Source organism: Citrus clementina, unplaced genomic scaffold, assembly GCF_000493195.1.
Source record: "Citrus clementina cultivar Clemenules unplaced genomic scaffold, Citrus_clementina_v1.0 scaffold_9, whole genome shotgun sequence".
NCBI lineage: Eukaryota > Viridiplantae > Streptophyta > Magnoliopsida > Sapindales > Rutaceae > Citrus > Citrus x clementina.
The window spans coordinates 24,510,687-24,523,726 of record NW_006261964.1 but is presented as its reverse complement, the minus strand read 5'-3'; the positions used below and the strand labels follow the sequence as shown (position 1 = coordinate 24,523,726).

General features: G+C 43.9%; 3 protein-coding genes across 3 annotated transcripts; 1 reads left to right on the top strand and 2 right to left on the bottom strand.

Annotated features, from left to right (window-relative positions):
* The first annotated feature begins 3,346 nt into the window (after positions 1-3,346).
* LOC112100073 (transcription initiation factor TFIID subunit 3-like) lies at positions 3,347-5,483 on the top strand. The gene is made up of 2 exons (XM_024187764.1): positions 3,347-3,923; positions 4,297-5,483. Exons 1-2 carry the CDS (start codon positions 3,347-3,349, stop codon positions 5,481-5,483), a joined length of 1,764 nt encoding a protein of 587 aa, XP_024043532.1.
* Positions 5,484-7,531: 2,048 nt separating this feature from the next.
* LOC112100072 lies at positions 7,532-8,920 on the bottom strand. The gene is made up of 2 exons (XM_024187757.1): positions 8,594-8,920; positions 7,532-8,506 (listed from the first exon to the last, which is right to left on the bottom strand). The coding sequence occupies exons 1-2, from the start codon at positions 8,918-8,920 to the stop codon at positions 7,532-7,534; spliced, it is 1,302 nt and encodes a 433-aa protein (XP_024043525.1).
* Positions 8,921-8,980: 60 nt separating this feature from the next.
* Positions 8,981-12,877, bottom strand: LOC112100071. Its single transcript, XM_024187755.1, has 4 exons — positions 12,700-12,877; positions 9,929-12,450; positions 9,549-9,844; positions 8,981-9,221 (listed from the first exon to the last, which is right to left on the bottom strand). Exons 1-4 carry the CDS (start codon positions 12,875-12,877, stop codon positions 8,981-8,983), a joined length of 3,237 nt encoding a protein of 1,078 aa, XP_024043523.1.
* Between the last annotated feature and the right edge of the window lie 163 nt (positions 12,878-13,040).

The following is a 13,040-nucleotide window of genomic DNA, read 5'->3' as shown; positions in this document are numbered from 1 at the left end:
ATAAAAACTACAGCCGAATCATATAAACAAATCTATCAGTTTGTACTCGTCGTACCTTCCTTGTAATGCTCCCACTAGTCACCAATTGTCTATGATGATTGACGGAGCTCAAGGTGTCTGTGATGATTCTGCTATCAATTGGCTGGAGCAAAGAGAAATGAGGGCTCTTGTAGATGTGCTGAAATGGGATTTGTTTTTTTGCTGGAGAAGGGCAAATTAATCACTATGAACTTATATTATAAGATAAAGAATTGGTAATTAGAGTATTATAGTGCGCTGCGTATACAATATTCTTTCCTTTTAAGTGGTTAATTAAGAAGAAGAAAGTAGATCAGGCAAAGACTACCGCATATATTCTTTCCTTTAATTATGATATTGTAAAATTCGTAGTCCTAAAACTAAGCAGCCAAACTAGAAACCTGCAATTGATGATAACCTTCGTTAAAGGATTATTCATTTTTTCAGATACAAGAAATACATAATTGATACCTTGCTTACCACATCATAGGTTATATATATGTATCCAAGTGAACAAGAATCATCATCCTTATTATATGACTTTTTTGTTATTGAAGGTTGTATTAATTATTAAATTTTAAAGGGAACTTTCTCCTCTTGTTAAAAGCTTGTTTAATGAATAAACCAGCTTCAACCTTAAAATAACCATAAAACATTACGTATTAATGCTTCATAATTTGATAATCCGACTCACTTTCAATCTTGAAAGTCATTAGAATGACTATTGTCACACATTTCCAAGGTTTACTTAAATGGTCACAAAGACCCTTTAGGTTAAATAGTCACATAAACACATTTTTAGTTACTATACCCTTTGATTACAACAACACAAATAAATATAAATATACTAATAAGATAAAAAAATAATTAATAAATATCATATGATACAAATAAAATATTACAATAAGATAATTAATAGAATAACGTATGTAATGAAAATTATTTTTAATATTAAGTTATTATTATATATACTAAAATCTATTAATCCAAAAATTGACTTTAAGATTTATATTAATATAGACATAATTAAAAAAATTGCTAACAAAATATATAAATTTTATAAATTATTGTGAATGTTAGGTATAATTATTTTAATATTATTAATTTGTCAAACAAATTTTATTAGTAGTAAAAGAATATGACAAATTAATAATGTTAAAATCATTTTTCTAATATTCAAAATAATTTATAAATTTTATCTTATTTTATATATCATACTATTTTAATTTTAACTTATAATTTTATAGAAGTTTATTTAAGTCAATTATTGGCTTGTTGTAATCAAAGTGTATAAGATTACATTTGGCATGCAAGACTAAATTGGACTAAGTGTTATGTTGGATTATACACTACTGTCTTATGTTTAGTACAACATTGGATTAGACAATATTAAATTATATTTAAATAAAAAACTATTTATGAATATTTAAGAATAATAATTAAGATTAATTTAAATATAATTAATAAGAACATTAAATATACAGTAAATTACTTATGGGTAGTCATAATTGTAATAAAAAATATAAATTAATAAAACTTTTTGATTATTTAGATATTTTAGATATATATTTTATTTTATCAAAAAATTAGCAAATAATATATAAAATCAATTAATTACTAGTATTATTAATTTTCATAATTATATTTTAATATCACATTGGTGATTATTAAATTTAGTACAATCAATTAATGTAAAAAATTATTAAATTAAAGTACCAATTTAATTAGAATATAAAAACAAAATAAAAAATATATTTCAAGTAAATCATGAATAAAATAATTAATTCATTAATTAAATTTGAAGTAATAAATAAAAGATGGTGTTATATATGAAAGAAATATTACAAATGAACATTTTATCCTCTTATTCTAATCCCATTTAAATCTATTTATAAATTGGTATTGCCAATCCCCTTTATTTAACAACTAACTTAGAATTTAGTCTCTCATAATCCAATCTAAGGAAAATTGCTAAATATAGAATAATATTTAATCTCAAAGTTAGTATAATCCCACACTTAGTCCTAACTCTCAAACATAACCCAATAAATAGTCAAAAAGAGGATATGTACAACCATTTACGAAACTAAGTGGATTTATTTGATCGTTTAAGCAAACCTTCGATATGGGAGGTTTTTCCCTAATGTTGAATACATATCAAATATCATTTTTTTTTTGGTTGAAAATATTGAAGGTTGCATTAATTATCCAATTATAAAGAGTACCTCCTCTTCACTTGTTGAAAACTTGTTTTATGATAGACTGAATATTGTCATTTAATTAATCTTGAAAGTCATTAGTTATTGCCAATTTTTCTAAATGCCAATATACATCTAGTGTCGGTGCATTGAACACGAAAGTGTGTGTATATATAATCTTTATAAATTTGACAGCACTATATATTATTATTTGCTAGCTAGTGAGTCCATTTTGCAGCAGTTGCAGATTAAAAGCCATAATATGCTTCATCGTAGACATCGAAGGCGAGAGAAAAACCAATACAGAATTCCTAACAACGTGTCTGAATCACAAAATTATCATTATCATCATTGTGGAGTTGCCATTGTTGATGTCGAAATCTGCTCGTCCTTGGACCGACCAGATTCTTTCACCAACGTTTAAGATATCGACTGTTGCACGAACCGCTAAGGCTGGAATCACCCTCATTTCTCTCACTAGACCTGCGTTCAGTAAAAACGGATAAGAGACGCCGGTGGTTTTGCCGGCGTAAACCCTCCAATGCCTAAGTTAGTACAAGGTGTTTACGGGAAAACAATGTAATTTGGATTCAAGAAGTTTGTTCGAAATTTGTAAGAAAATGGTCTGGTTGTAATTTGGCAGCATTTTCCCCTCTCAATTTTTCAGTGTCCTTTTCTTCATCGATTTCCTCTTCTTTTATAGCCGCTGTTTGTCCCACGTTTTCCGCTTACCCTCTATCCCCCCTTTTTCGGGTGGTGGCCGCCCCTCATGGGGCTCTGATTGTTGCATTGTGGCAAACGTGGGATCTCCCGTGCCCTTCAACGGTTCTGGGCAAAGCACAACTGCCGTGATTCTGTGGGATCGTGTTCCCGCTTTTCTGGGGAATGTATATCGGTTCGATATGAACATCTAGTTGGTGTGTGCCCCTGTGCTCTGCTCGTACCACAGGGCTGAGGTGATCCATGCCGGGGTGGCAATAATAGTATGGCCGACCTGGTGCTTTTATTCGCTTAACACCAGTCCCCCAGTTTCTGGTCTTGTGAGTGAAATGAGTCAAGAGTAGAAATTGATAGTCAAACCTTGTCAACCCTAAACTTTCTTTTCTTTGTTTTTCTTTTGGGATTCTGATATGTCAAATCGGAAAAGAAAGTTAATTGTTGACGAGGGTGATGAAGAATCAGGGGATTCAGGCCTCAACGTGTCAATACCCACAGATTTCTTAGGCCCCTCCAGTAGTGTAGGTCCTTCCCATGGTAAGGATACCCTTGAGTACCCACGACCCTTGGTTGTCTCTCCCTCCCCCGAACTAGAGCTTGTAGGGAATAGAGGTGGGCCTGCGTCGGGCTCTGGTGAGGACCACGGCTTTAGTGGGGTTGGGATCCCTGAAGGAACTGGTGATGGTGAGGGGAGTAGTTTCGGACCGAGCGGACCTGCTAAAAAAAGGCATCTTGGCCATAGGGTGGAGGCTGATTCCTACCCTATTGATTTCATAGCTTGTGCCACCACCCCCACTGATCTATTTAAGCTTAGGAACCTCTACGACATCCCCAACGATGTTCTTCTTGTAGTTCCTGGAAAAGGTGATGTCCCTAGTCGGCCTCCGAAAGGGTATGTGACGATGCATTTGGAGAGTTTCAGACTAGGAGCTCGGCTGCCCCTTCAACGTTATTTTGCCAAGATATTGGGCGATATGCACCTAGCCCCAGGTCAGCTACACCCAAATGGGTGGAGGGTTCTCTCGGCAATGTTTGTGTTGTGAGAGAGGTGCGGGTCGGAGGAGCCTTCCCTTGTTGAAGTGAAATATCTGTACCAGCTGCGGAGTAGCCCGAGGGAAGCGGGCTGGTACTACTTTATGTCCAGTTCTGCAAAGAGGAAACCGATCATTGGGTTTCCCTCTTCATGTAAAAATTAGAAGAACAAATTCTTCTTTGCTGGAGGGAATTGGTGTCCAGCGGTTCGGTCGCTTGGTGGGGACATTTATCTTCCCACACATTTTGTCACCCCAGGTCGTTCATTTTTGCCTATGTTCTTAGTCAAATTGTCACTTATCGAGTTCTTTAACCTCTTTTGCTATTTCAGAATCGTGGGGTTTAATCGGGGGGCTTGAAGATCGACCTTTGCTTTGGGTGGAAACTGCTCTGTTTAACGCTTCTACCTGCCAAGACCTCCTGTCCCCAACAAGCCTGGTCGGTTCGGGCCTAGTGGACCTAGCTGTTGGAATGGATAACACGATCCTTAGCGCAATGAGCAGGAAGAGTGGTCGAGCTCCAAGTAGCTCCAGCAACCCCCCTCCTCCTCCGAAGAAAACCAGCGTCGGCCCTTCCAAGGCTCCTGTCCCTGCTCTGCCCCCTCCCCCACCCCGTAAGAGTGGCGGGGAGAAAACTTCTGACAAGAGTCCTGAGGCCAGCCACCAGTCTGGGGACCGATCTTCTCCTCTACCATCTCGGGATCAAGCAGACTACCTGAGCCCGTATCAGAAGGATTTCAAGAAATCGGTGGGGCCCAAGATGGTGAAGGACATCGAGAGTATGAACCTCTCCGAGCTAGCTGCTTCTGTTCAGAGAGTGTCCTTCAGGTTGGCCACTATGGTTTCGTGCTATAAGATTGGGTCCGCGCGCCATGAGAGGAAGCTCCAAGCTGATAATCAGGAATTGAAGAAGAAAGCTGACTCTGTTGATCGCTCCAAGGAGAAGCTGGCTGAGCTGAACAAGGAGATTACGGAGCTAGAGGAGAAGGTTGCGGTTGCTGAATCCACTTCCTCCAAACTCGAGGGCGAGTTGGGTGACCTGAGATCTGATCTTCAAGCTACTCAAACTGAAAGGAATACTTTGAGGGCCGCCCTTGAGGGGGAAATCAAATCCTTGGGTGAGCAGCTGACTGAGGAGAGAGGCAAATCCGCTGATGTGGATGATCGGCTGGATGCCGAGTATGATTTTGGGGTTGCCTTCTCCTACAAGTGCATCATGTCTGTGCTTAAGACTGAATATCCCGAGCTGGACATGAGCAAGCTGGAGGCCGGAGTGCAGCGGTATATGGCAGAGGTCGACCAAGCAGATAAGGAGCAGGGTGAGCAGGAGCAGGTGGAGGCTCCTTTGGATGGGGTGCAGGAGGGAGAAGCTGGGCAGCGTGTTTTTGAAGTAGGACAGAGGTCCGTGCCTCCTCCTCCCGATATTGCTGACCTTCCACCTCCCGATATTACTGACCTTCCACCTCCCGAGATAGCTGACCCTTCACCTGCTGAGGCCGTTGATCCTCCTAATCCTTAGGTCTTATTTTTGTAAAGACTCTAGTTTTTCATTTGCTTTGTAAACATTTGAACGTTTATAAAATTTTTTGAATGCTCTCTATTGGCTTTCTTGTCTGGTTTTGCCTGTTGGTTCTTTAGTGCATCGAACAGGAATAGGCATCCGTTTGTCTTAGTAAAATTTTTGCAAAATTGCCTGCTGGTCTTCAGTGACCGAGCAGGAGCAGACACTTACTTGCCTTAGTCAAGGTTTCGTAAATTTAGCTGCTGGTTTTTCGTTGACTAAGCAGAAGTAGACACTTTGTTGCCTTAGTAGAATTTTCGAAGCTTTAGCTGCTGGTCTTTCGTTGACCGAGCAGAAACAGGCACTTTGTTGCCTTAGTAGAATTTTCGAAGCTTTAGCTGCTGGTCTTTCGTTGACTGAGCAGAAGCAGGCACTCACTTGCCTTAGTAAAGTTCTCGTAAATTAGCTGCTGGTCTTTTGTTGACCGAGCAGAAGCAGGCACTTACTTGCCTTAGTAAAGTTCTCGTAAATTAGCTGCTGGTCTTCTGTTGACCGAGTAGAAGTAGGCACTTTGTTGCCTTAGTAGAATTTTCGAAGCTTTAGCTGTTGGTCTTTCGTTGACCGAGCAGAAACAGGCACTTTGTTGCCTTAGTAGAATTTTCGAAGCTTTAGCTGCTGGACTTTTGTTGACCGAGCAGAAGCAGGCACTCACTTGCCTTAGTAAAGTTCTCATAAATTAGCTGCTGGTCTTCTGTTGACCGAGCAGAAGCAGGCACTCACTTGCCTTAGTAAAGTTCTCGTAAATTAGCTACTGGTCTTCTGTTGACCAAGCAGAAGCAGGCACTCACTTGCCTTAGTAAAATTTTTACAAGAAATTAGCTGCTAGTCTTTCACTGACCGAGCAGAAGTAGGCACTTACTTGCCTTAGTAAAAAATTTCTTATTGGGCTCGCTAGCAGGGGATTTCATTCTGAATTCATCTTTATTGAAATTTGAATGTATTACAAAAATACAAAATATATGCATGTGCTACAGGCCATCATGCATTGTAACAGAAATAACTTGCCAGAGTGAGGATTTAATAGAGCATTTTGCTTATTGGAAATACTTCTTCAGGTGTTCGGCGTTCCATGACCTCTTCACGTCTCGTCCGTCTTGGTACGCTAATTTATATGCTCCTGGTCCAGTGGCTCATATCACTCGGTATGGGCCTTCCCACTTTGGGCCAAGAGCGCCATGGTTAGGATCCCGGGTGTTCTGGTTCACCTTCCTAAGTACCCAATCTCCTGCTCGGAACTGCCTCACGCGTACGTTCTTGTTGTAATAACGCATGACCCTTTGTTGACACTGGGCCACTCTCTGCGATGTCCCTTCCCTTTTTTCCTCCAGCAGGTCCAGACTCAAGCAGATCTGCTCGTCATTTTGCTCCTCAGTGAAATATTCCGTCCGATGTGTCCCCACTCCCACTTCTGCTGGGACTACCGCCTCATGACCAAAAGCTAAAGCGAACGGGGTTTCCCCTGTGGCGGTTTTGTGAGTTGTCCTATAGGCCCACAATACTCCTGGTAGCTCGTCAACCCAAGCTCCCTTATTCTCTCCCAATCTAGTCTTCAGGAGCTTCTTTATCACCTTGTTGGCTGCTTCCACTTGTCCATTTGCCTGGGGGTGTGCGGGGGTACAGAACTTCAGGTCCACCCCCAAGTTTCGGCAAAATTTCCTGAAGTTGCTGTTGTCAAATTGCCTCCCATTGTCTGTGATGATGGCGTAAGGGATCCCATATCTGCAGATGATATTTTTTCAAATAAAATCTATTGTCTTTCTCTCTGTGATTTGGCTGAGGACTCCCACTTCCACCCACTTGATGAAGTAGTCTATTGCCACAATTGCATGTGTCGCCGCTCTTCGTCCCTTAGGCAACGGACCAATCAAGTTGATTCCCCATTGAGCGAAAGGCCACGAGGATGTCATAGCCGTCAGCTTTTCCGAGGGTTGTGCAGGAACCTCGGAGAAGCTTTGGCATGTTTTACAATTCTTTGCCATCTTTTTCGCATCCTGGTGCATGGTTGGCTAGAAGTATCCTTGTCGGAGTGCCTTGAAGGCTAAAGTTCTTGCTCCCGAGTGATTGCCGCATATTCCCTCATGAATCTCTCTCAGCACATAATCCGCCTCCTCATCATCCAAACATCTCAAAAGGGGCAAGGTGAACCCTCGGCAGTACAGCACTCCATCCAGTAGCGTATACCTCGCTGCTCGGCATTTTAATTTTCTTGCTTGCCTTTTGTCCTCTGGTAAAACTCCATCGCGGACATATGCGCGAATCAGGTCCATCCAAGATTCTCCAGTACTTATTCTCATAACCTCTGCTTCTTCCTCTATACTTGGTGAGATCCTCACCTCTAGTGGAACCGACTTAGGTAATTTTGGATCTGCAATGGCAGCCATCCTAGCCAACATATCTGCTCGGTAATTCTCATTCCGAGATATCTGCTTTACCTCCACCGCTTGGAAAAGCCCAACCATCTGCTTCGCTTTCTTCAAATAAAGACACATCTTCTCTCCCCTTGCTTCGAACTGATCATTGAGCTGATTACACACCAGTTGGGAATCTGCTCGAATTTCTACCCTCTCTGCTCTTAGAGCATGTGCAAGTCCGAGCCCGGTGATAAAGGCCTCATATTCAGCTTGGTTGTTTGTGAGCTGAAATTCAAACTTCACTGCATACGTTATTTCGGTTCCATCTGGGCTCCGTATTACAACTCTTGCTCCGGATCCTTGCTCACTACATGATCCGTGAACCATTACCAACCACACCCCCTCTGGCTTCTCCTGCTCTGTTAGTTGCTCCTCCCGAATTTCTTCCCCTGTATCAGCTCGGTCAACCATAAATTCTGCCAGAGCTTGGACTTTGATTGCTCCTCGGGGCCTATAGGAGAGGTCAAATTCACTTAGCTCTACGGACCATTTTACTAATCGACCCGATGCATCTGATTTTTGAAGTGTTTGCCGAAGCGGCTGGTCGGTCATCACAATAACCTGATAGGCCTGAAAATATGGTCAGAGTTTTCGTGCTGCCGTTATTAGAGCCAGCGCCCACTTCTCCATCAATGGGTATCTAGTTTCTGCATCTACCAGGGCCTTGCTCGTGTAGTATACCGGGTGTTGCTTTCCTTCTTCTTCCCTGACTAATACCGAGCTGGTAGCCCATTTAGAGATTGCTAAGTACAACAGCAGCTGGTCACCCTCTCTCGGAGTCGATAGTAATGGGGCCCGGGTCAGGTATTCCTTCAGCTGCTCAAACGCTTCCTCGCATTCTGATGTCCACTCCATCTTTTTCCCTTTCTTTATGGTTTGGAAGAGAGGGTGACATTTATCTGTGGCCCGCGAGATGAATCGGTTTAATGCTGCCAACTTCCCTGTAAGGCTCTGCACCTCCTTAACTGTTCGTGGGGACCTCATTTCTATCACCGCCCGTATTTTTTCCGGGTTGGCCTCGATCCCTCGGTGGCTTACTAGGAATCATAAAAATTTGCCCGAGCTAACCCCAAATGCACACTTCTCCGGGTTTAGCCTCATTTCATACTTCCTCAACAATTCAAAGGTTTCTTCCAAGTGTTTCACGTGATCCCTCGGTTCTTTGGACTTTGTGATCATATCGTCTACATATACCTCCATAGTATGTCCAATCAAGGGCTTGAAGATCTTGTTCGCTATCCTTTGATACGTAGCTCCGGCATTTCTCAGGCCGAAAGGAATTACCCTGTAGCAAAACAAACCCATATTAGTTATAAAGGTGGTGTTTTCCTCATCCTGCTCGTCCATGGGTATCTGGTTGTATCCCGAAAAGGCATCCATGAAGCTGAGCAGACTGTGACCCGCTGTCGAATCCACCAATTGGTCTATCTTTGGTAGAGGAAAACTGTCTTTCGGGCACGCCTTATTAAGATCTGTGAAATCCACACACATTCTCCACTTCCCGTTGGCCTTCTTCACCAGTACTACATTGGAAATCCACTCTGGGTACTTGGCCTCCCTTATAAATCATGCTTTCAACAGCTTCTCCACCTCGGTGTTTATGGCCTCGTACCTTTCCTGGTTAAAGCATATCCTCTTCTGTCTCACCGGCCTTGCCCCCTTCTTGATTGTCAACTTGTGGCAAGCTACCTTGCGATCAATTCCTGGCATGTCCCCGTGAGACCAGGCGAATATATCTGCATGGGACTGTAGGCACTTTACCAGCTCGTCTTTTACTGTCCCGACCAGTCCTGATCCGATCTTAACCACTCTACTCGGGTTGCTTCTGCTTATAACAATCTCTTCTAGCTTTTCAACAGGCTCTTGGCGACCCTTTTTAGAATCTCCTCGATTATCCAGAGAAGTAACCTATAATGTCTCCTTGGCTGCTGTAGCATAACAGCTCCTTGCCATCCTCTGGTCGCCTTTTACAACGCCTACCACTTTATTTACTCTGTACTTTAGCGCCAAATAATGCGTTGATACAACGCATTGGCTTATCCTCATGAACGGTCTCCCCAATATCATCTGATAAGGGCTTCTTTCCTCTACCACGACGAAGTCCAGCATCACCGTTCTTTCAAACGGCTTTGTCCCCACAGTAATCGGGAGTTCAATGATCCCCAAGGGAGTTAACCGTCCCCCTCCAAATCCTTTTAAGGATGTATTCATCCGCTCCAGCTTTAAATCTAAAATCCCCATATCATTTAGGGCTGACTTAAATAGAATGTCAACTGAACTGCCCGTGTCCACCAGTATTCGCCGCAATTCTGTGCTAGCCACCAATGCTTTAATCACCAGTGCATCCTCATGAGGATACAAAATACCCTCCTCGTCATCCTCCGTCCACATAATGGGAACTTGCCGTACCTTCGCCTTCTTGGCCGCTGGCAAATTTAGAAGCACCTCTTTGCCAGTCATGGCGTATCTCCCATAGTTCTTCCGTGCTCTGTTCGAATCCCCAGCCAATGTTGGCCCCCCAGCTATCACATGGATGGTCGGCTGTTCACGTTCCAAACCCCTCTGAACTTCTTCATCCCGTATATACTTTGATTCGATGATCGGGGACACCCCCTCTACATACTCATCCAAGTACCGGTTCCGTACTAAGTCCTCCACCTGAATCTTCAGGTCACGACATTGGTCGATTGTGTGACCATGAGTGTCGTAAAACTTGCAGAATCTGTTCTTATCCCGTCGGTGAGCCAGTTTTGTTATAGGGGCTGGCGGGTACAGCAGGCCTCGTCCTTCGATCCTCTCATACAATTCCTCCATTGAGATCTTCAATGGAGTGTACTGTCTATATGCCAAGCTCTGGTCTACCAGTTGAACTGCTCGGCTATCCTGAATGTCATCTCGGGTTGGTATAGTCGCTAGCTGGTCTGGTCTTCCTGCCCTGGAACCACTTGCATGTAATGCTCTGGGAGCGTTGTAATAAGGGCGGGCAGCCATCTGCCTGAATTCTCGTTGCCGCTCCGGGAATGAAGTGCGCGGAGGTTGGGCTCGGCTGTGTTGGAACTGTTGTGGTCTCGGAGCTACGTGGTAAGGGCGGGACCAAGCTGATATTCCGCCCATAGCTGAGGACTCCCCAGCTCGCTTTCCCGATCCGCTCCCACTCGGGATTCTCCTTTCCTTTCTTCTCAGCTCCTCCAGTTGTTCACTTTTTATCCTCGCCGACTTTTTCTCTTCGATTTCAATGTCTCTCTTTGCCTGCTCATACCCCGCTGAGTAATTTTGTACCAAGGGACTTCTCAGGTTATACCATAGCCGGCCTATCCTCACTCCCTCCTTTAATCCCCTCAACGCCTGCGGGTGATTGAAGGCCCCCAAATCAAGCACGGCTCGGTGGTATCGTTTTACAAAATCCCGAAGGGATTCTTGTTCCTCCTGCTTCATTCCCATTAGCTCCATCATATCATCCTCTGAGGCCACTGCTCCTCGGAACTGTTCGGCCAACTCTTGGCACATCTGCTCGTACCCTCTGATACTTCCTCGTGACAGCTTGCGGTACCATTCTCCGGCTCGTCCTTCCAGTGTCAATGGTAACACCCTACATCTCTGGGCTGGTGTTAACCCTTGAACACCCGTCACGTCGTTGAAACGTTCAATATGCACCAATGGATCACTTCGCCCGGAGTATTTGAGGTCGGGAAAGCGGAAATCTCTTGGGATTATGGTACCCATGATCACAGCTGATAGTGGAGATTCTTCATCTAGCATTATCCTCCAGCTCGGGGACTTTCTCTTGCCCTGTATCTCCTCTATCACTTGCGCTAATCTGCGCACTTCTTCCTCCAATTCTACGGCACGGTCAGGATCACGCGCAGCTATCTGAACTCGTTCCTGCTCGGCATTTTGCAACCGCTGTCTGAGCTCTCCTTCATCAATACTGGCCCCTCGGCCATCAATCTCCGGTACCCGTCCGGGGCAAGGTTGGTCCCTCCCTTCATCTACTCGTTCTCCTGAAGCCCGACTAGTGCTTCTGTGGGGATGCACCCCATTAAGTTGGTCTACCGGCGGAGGGATTTCCTCAACTCTACGCCTTCGGAAGCTGGGTTCTGCTCCAACATCATCTCTCCCCACGGGGGTTTCACAATCCTTTCTCCGCTCATCCCTCAGCTCATACACTATGGTCGCGAGAGTCTCCATTTGTTTCTCCATCCGCTCCAATCGGTCTTGCATCATCCTCTCCCAAGCTTCATTTGCAATTTCCCGGAGAGTGATTGTCTCCACAGTTTCGTTATCCTCCCTCAAAGCATCCTTTCTCGGCACATCCATATCTAATCGTTCGCTGTTTCTCCGGTAACTACTGATTCGGTGGTAGCTTTTTATCCAGCTCCCCACAGACGGCGCCAAAATGTTGATGCCGAAATCTGCTCGTCCTTGGACTGACCAGATTCTTCCACCAACGTTTAAGATATCGACTGTTGCACGAACCGCTAAGGCTGGAATCACCCTCCTTTCTCTCACTAGACCTGCGTTCAGCAAAAACGGATCAGAGACGCCGGTGGTTTTGCCGGCGTAAACCCTCCGATGCCTAAGTTAGTACAAGGTGTTTACGGGAAAACAATGTAATTTGGATTCAAGAAGTTTGTTCGAAATTTGTAAGAAAATGGCCTGGTTGCAATTTGGCAGCGTTTTCCCCTCTCAATTTTTCTGTGTCCTTTTCTTCATCGATTTCCTCTTCTTTTATAGCCGCTGTTTGTCCCACGTTTTCCGCTTACCCTCTATCCCCCTTTTTTCGGGTGGTGGCCGCCCCTCATGGGGCTCTGATTGTTGCATTGTGGCAAACGTGGGATCTCCCGTGTCCTTCAACGGTTCTGGGCAAAGCGCAACTGCAGTGATTCTGTGGGATCGTGTTCCCGCTTTTCTGGGGAATGTATATCGGTTTGATATGAACATCTGGTCGATGTGTGCCCCTGTGCTCTGCTCGTACCACAGGGCTGAGGTGATCCATGCCGGGGTGGCAATAATAGTATGGCCGACCTGGTGCTTTTATTCGCTTAACAGCCATTATCGATCGTAATGCCACAAAGCTACGTGATTGAAGAAATGCACACACTGA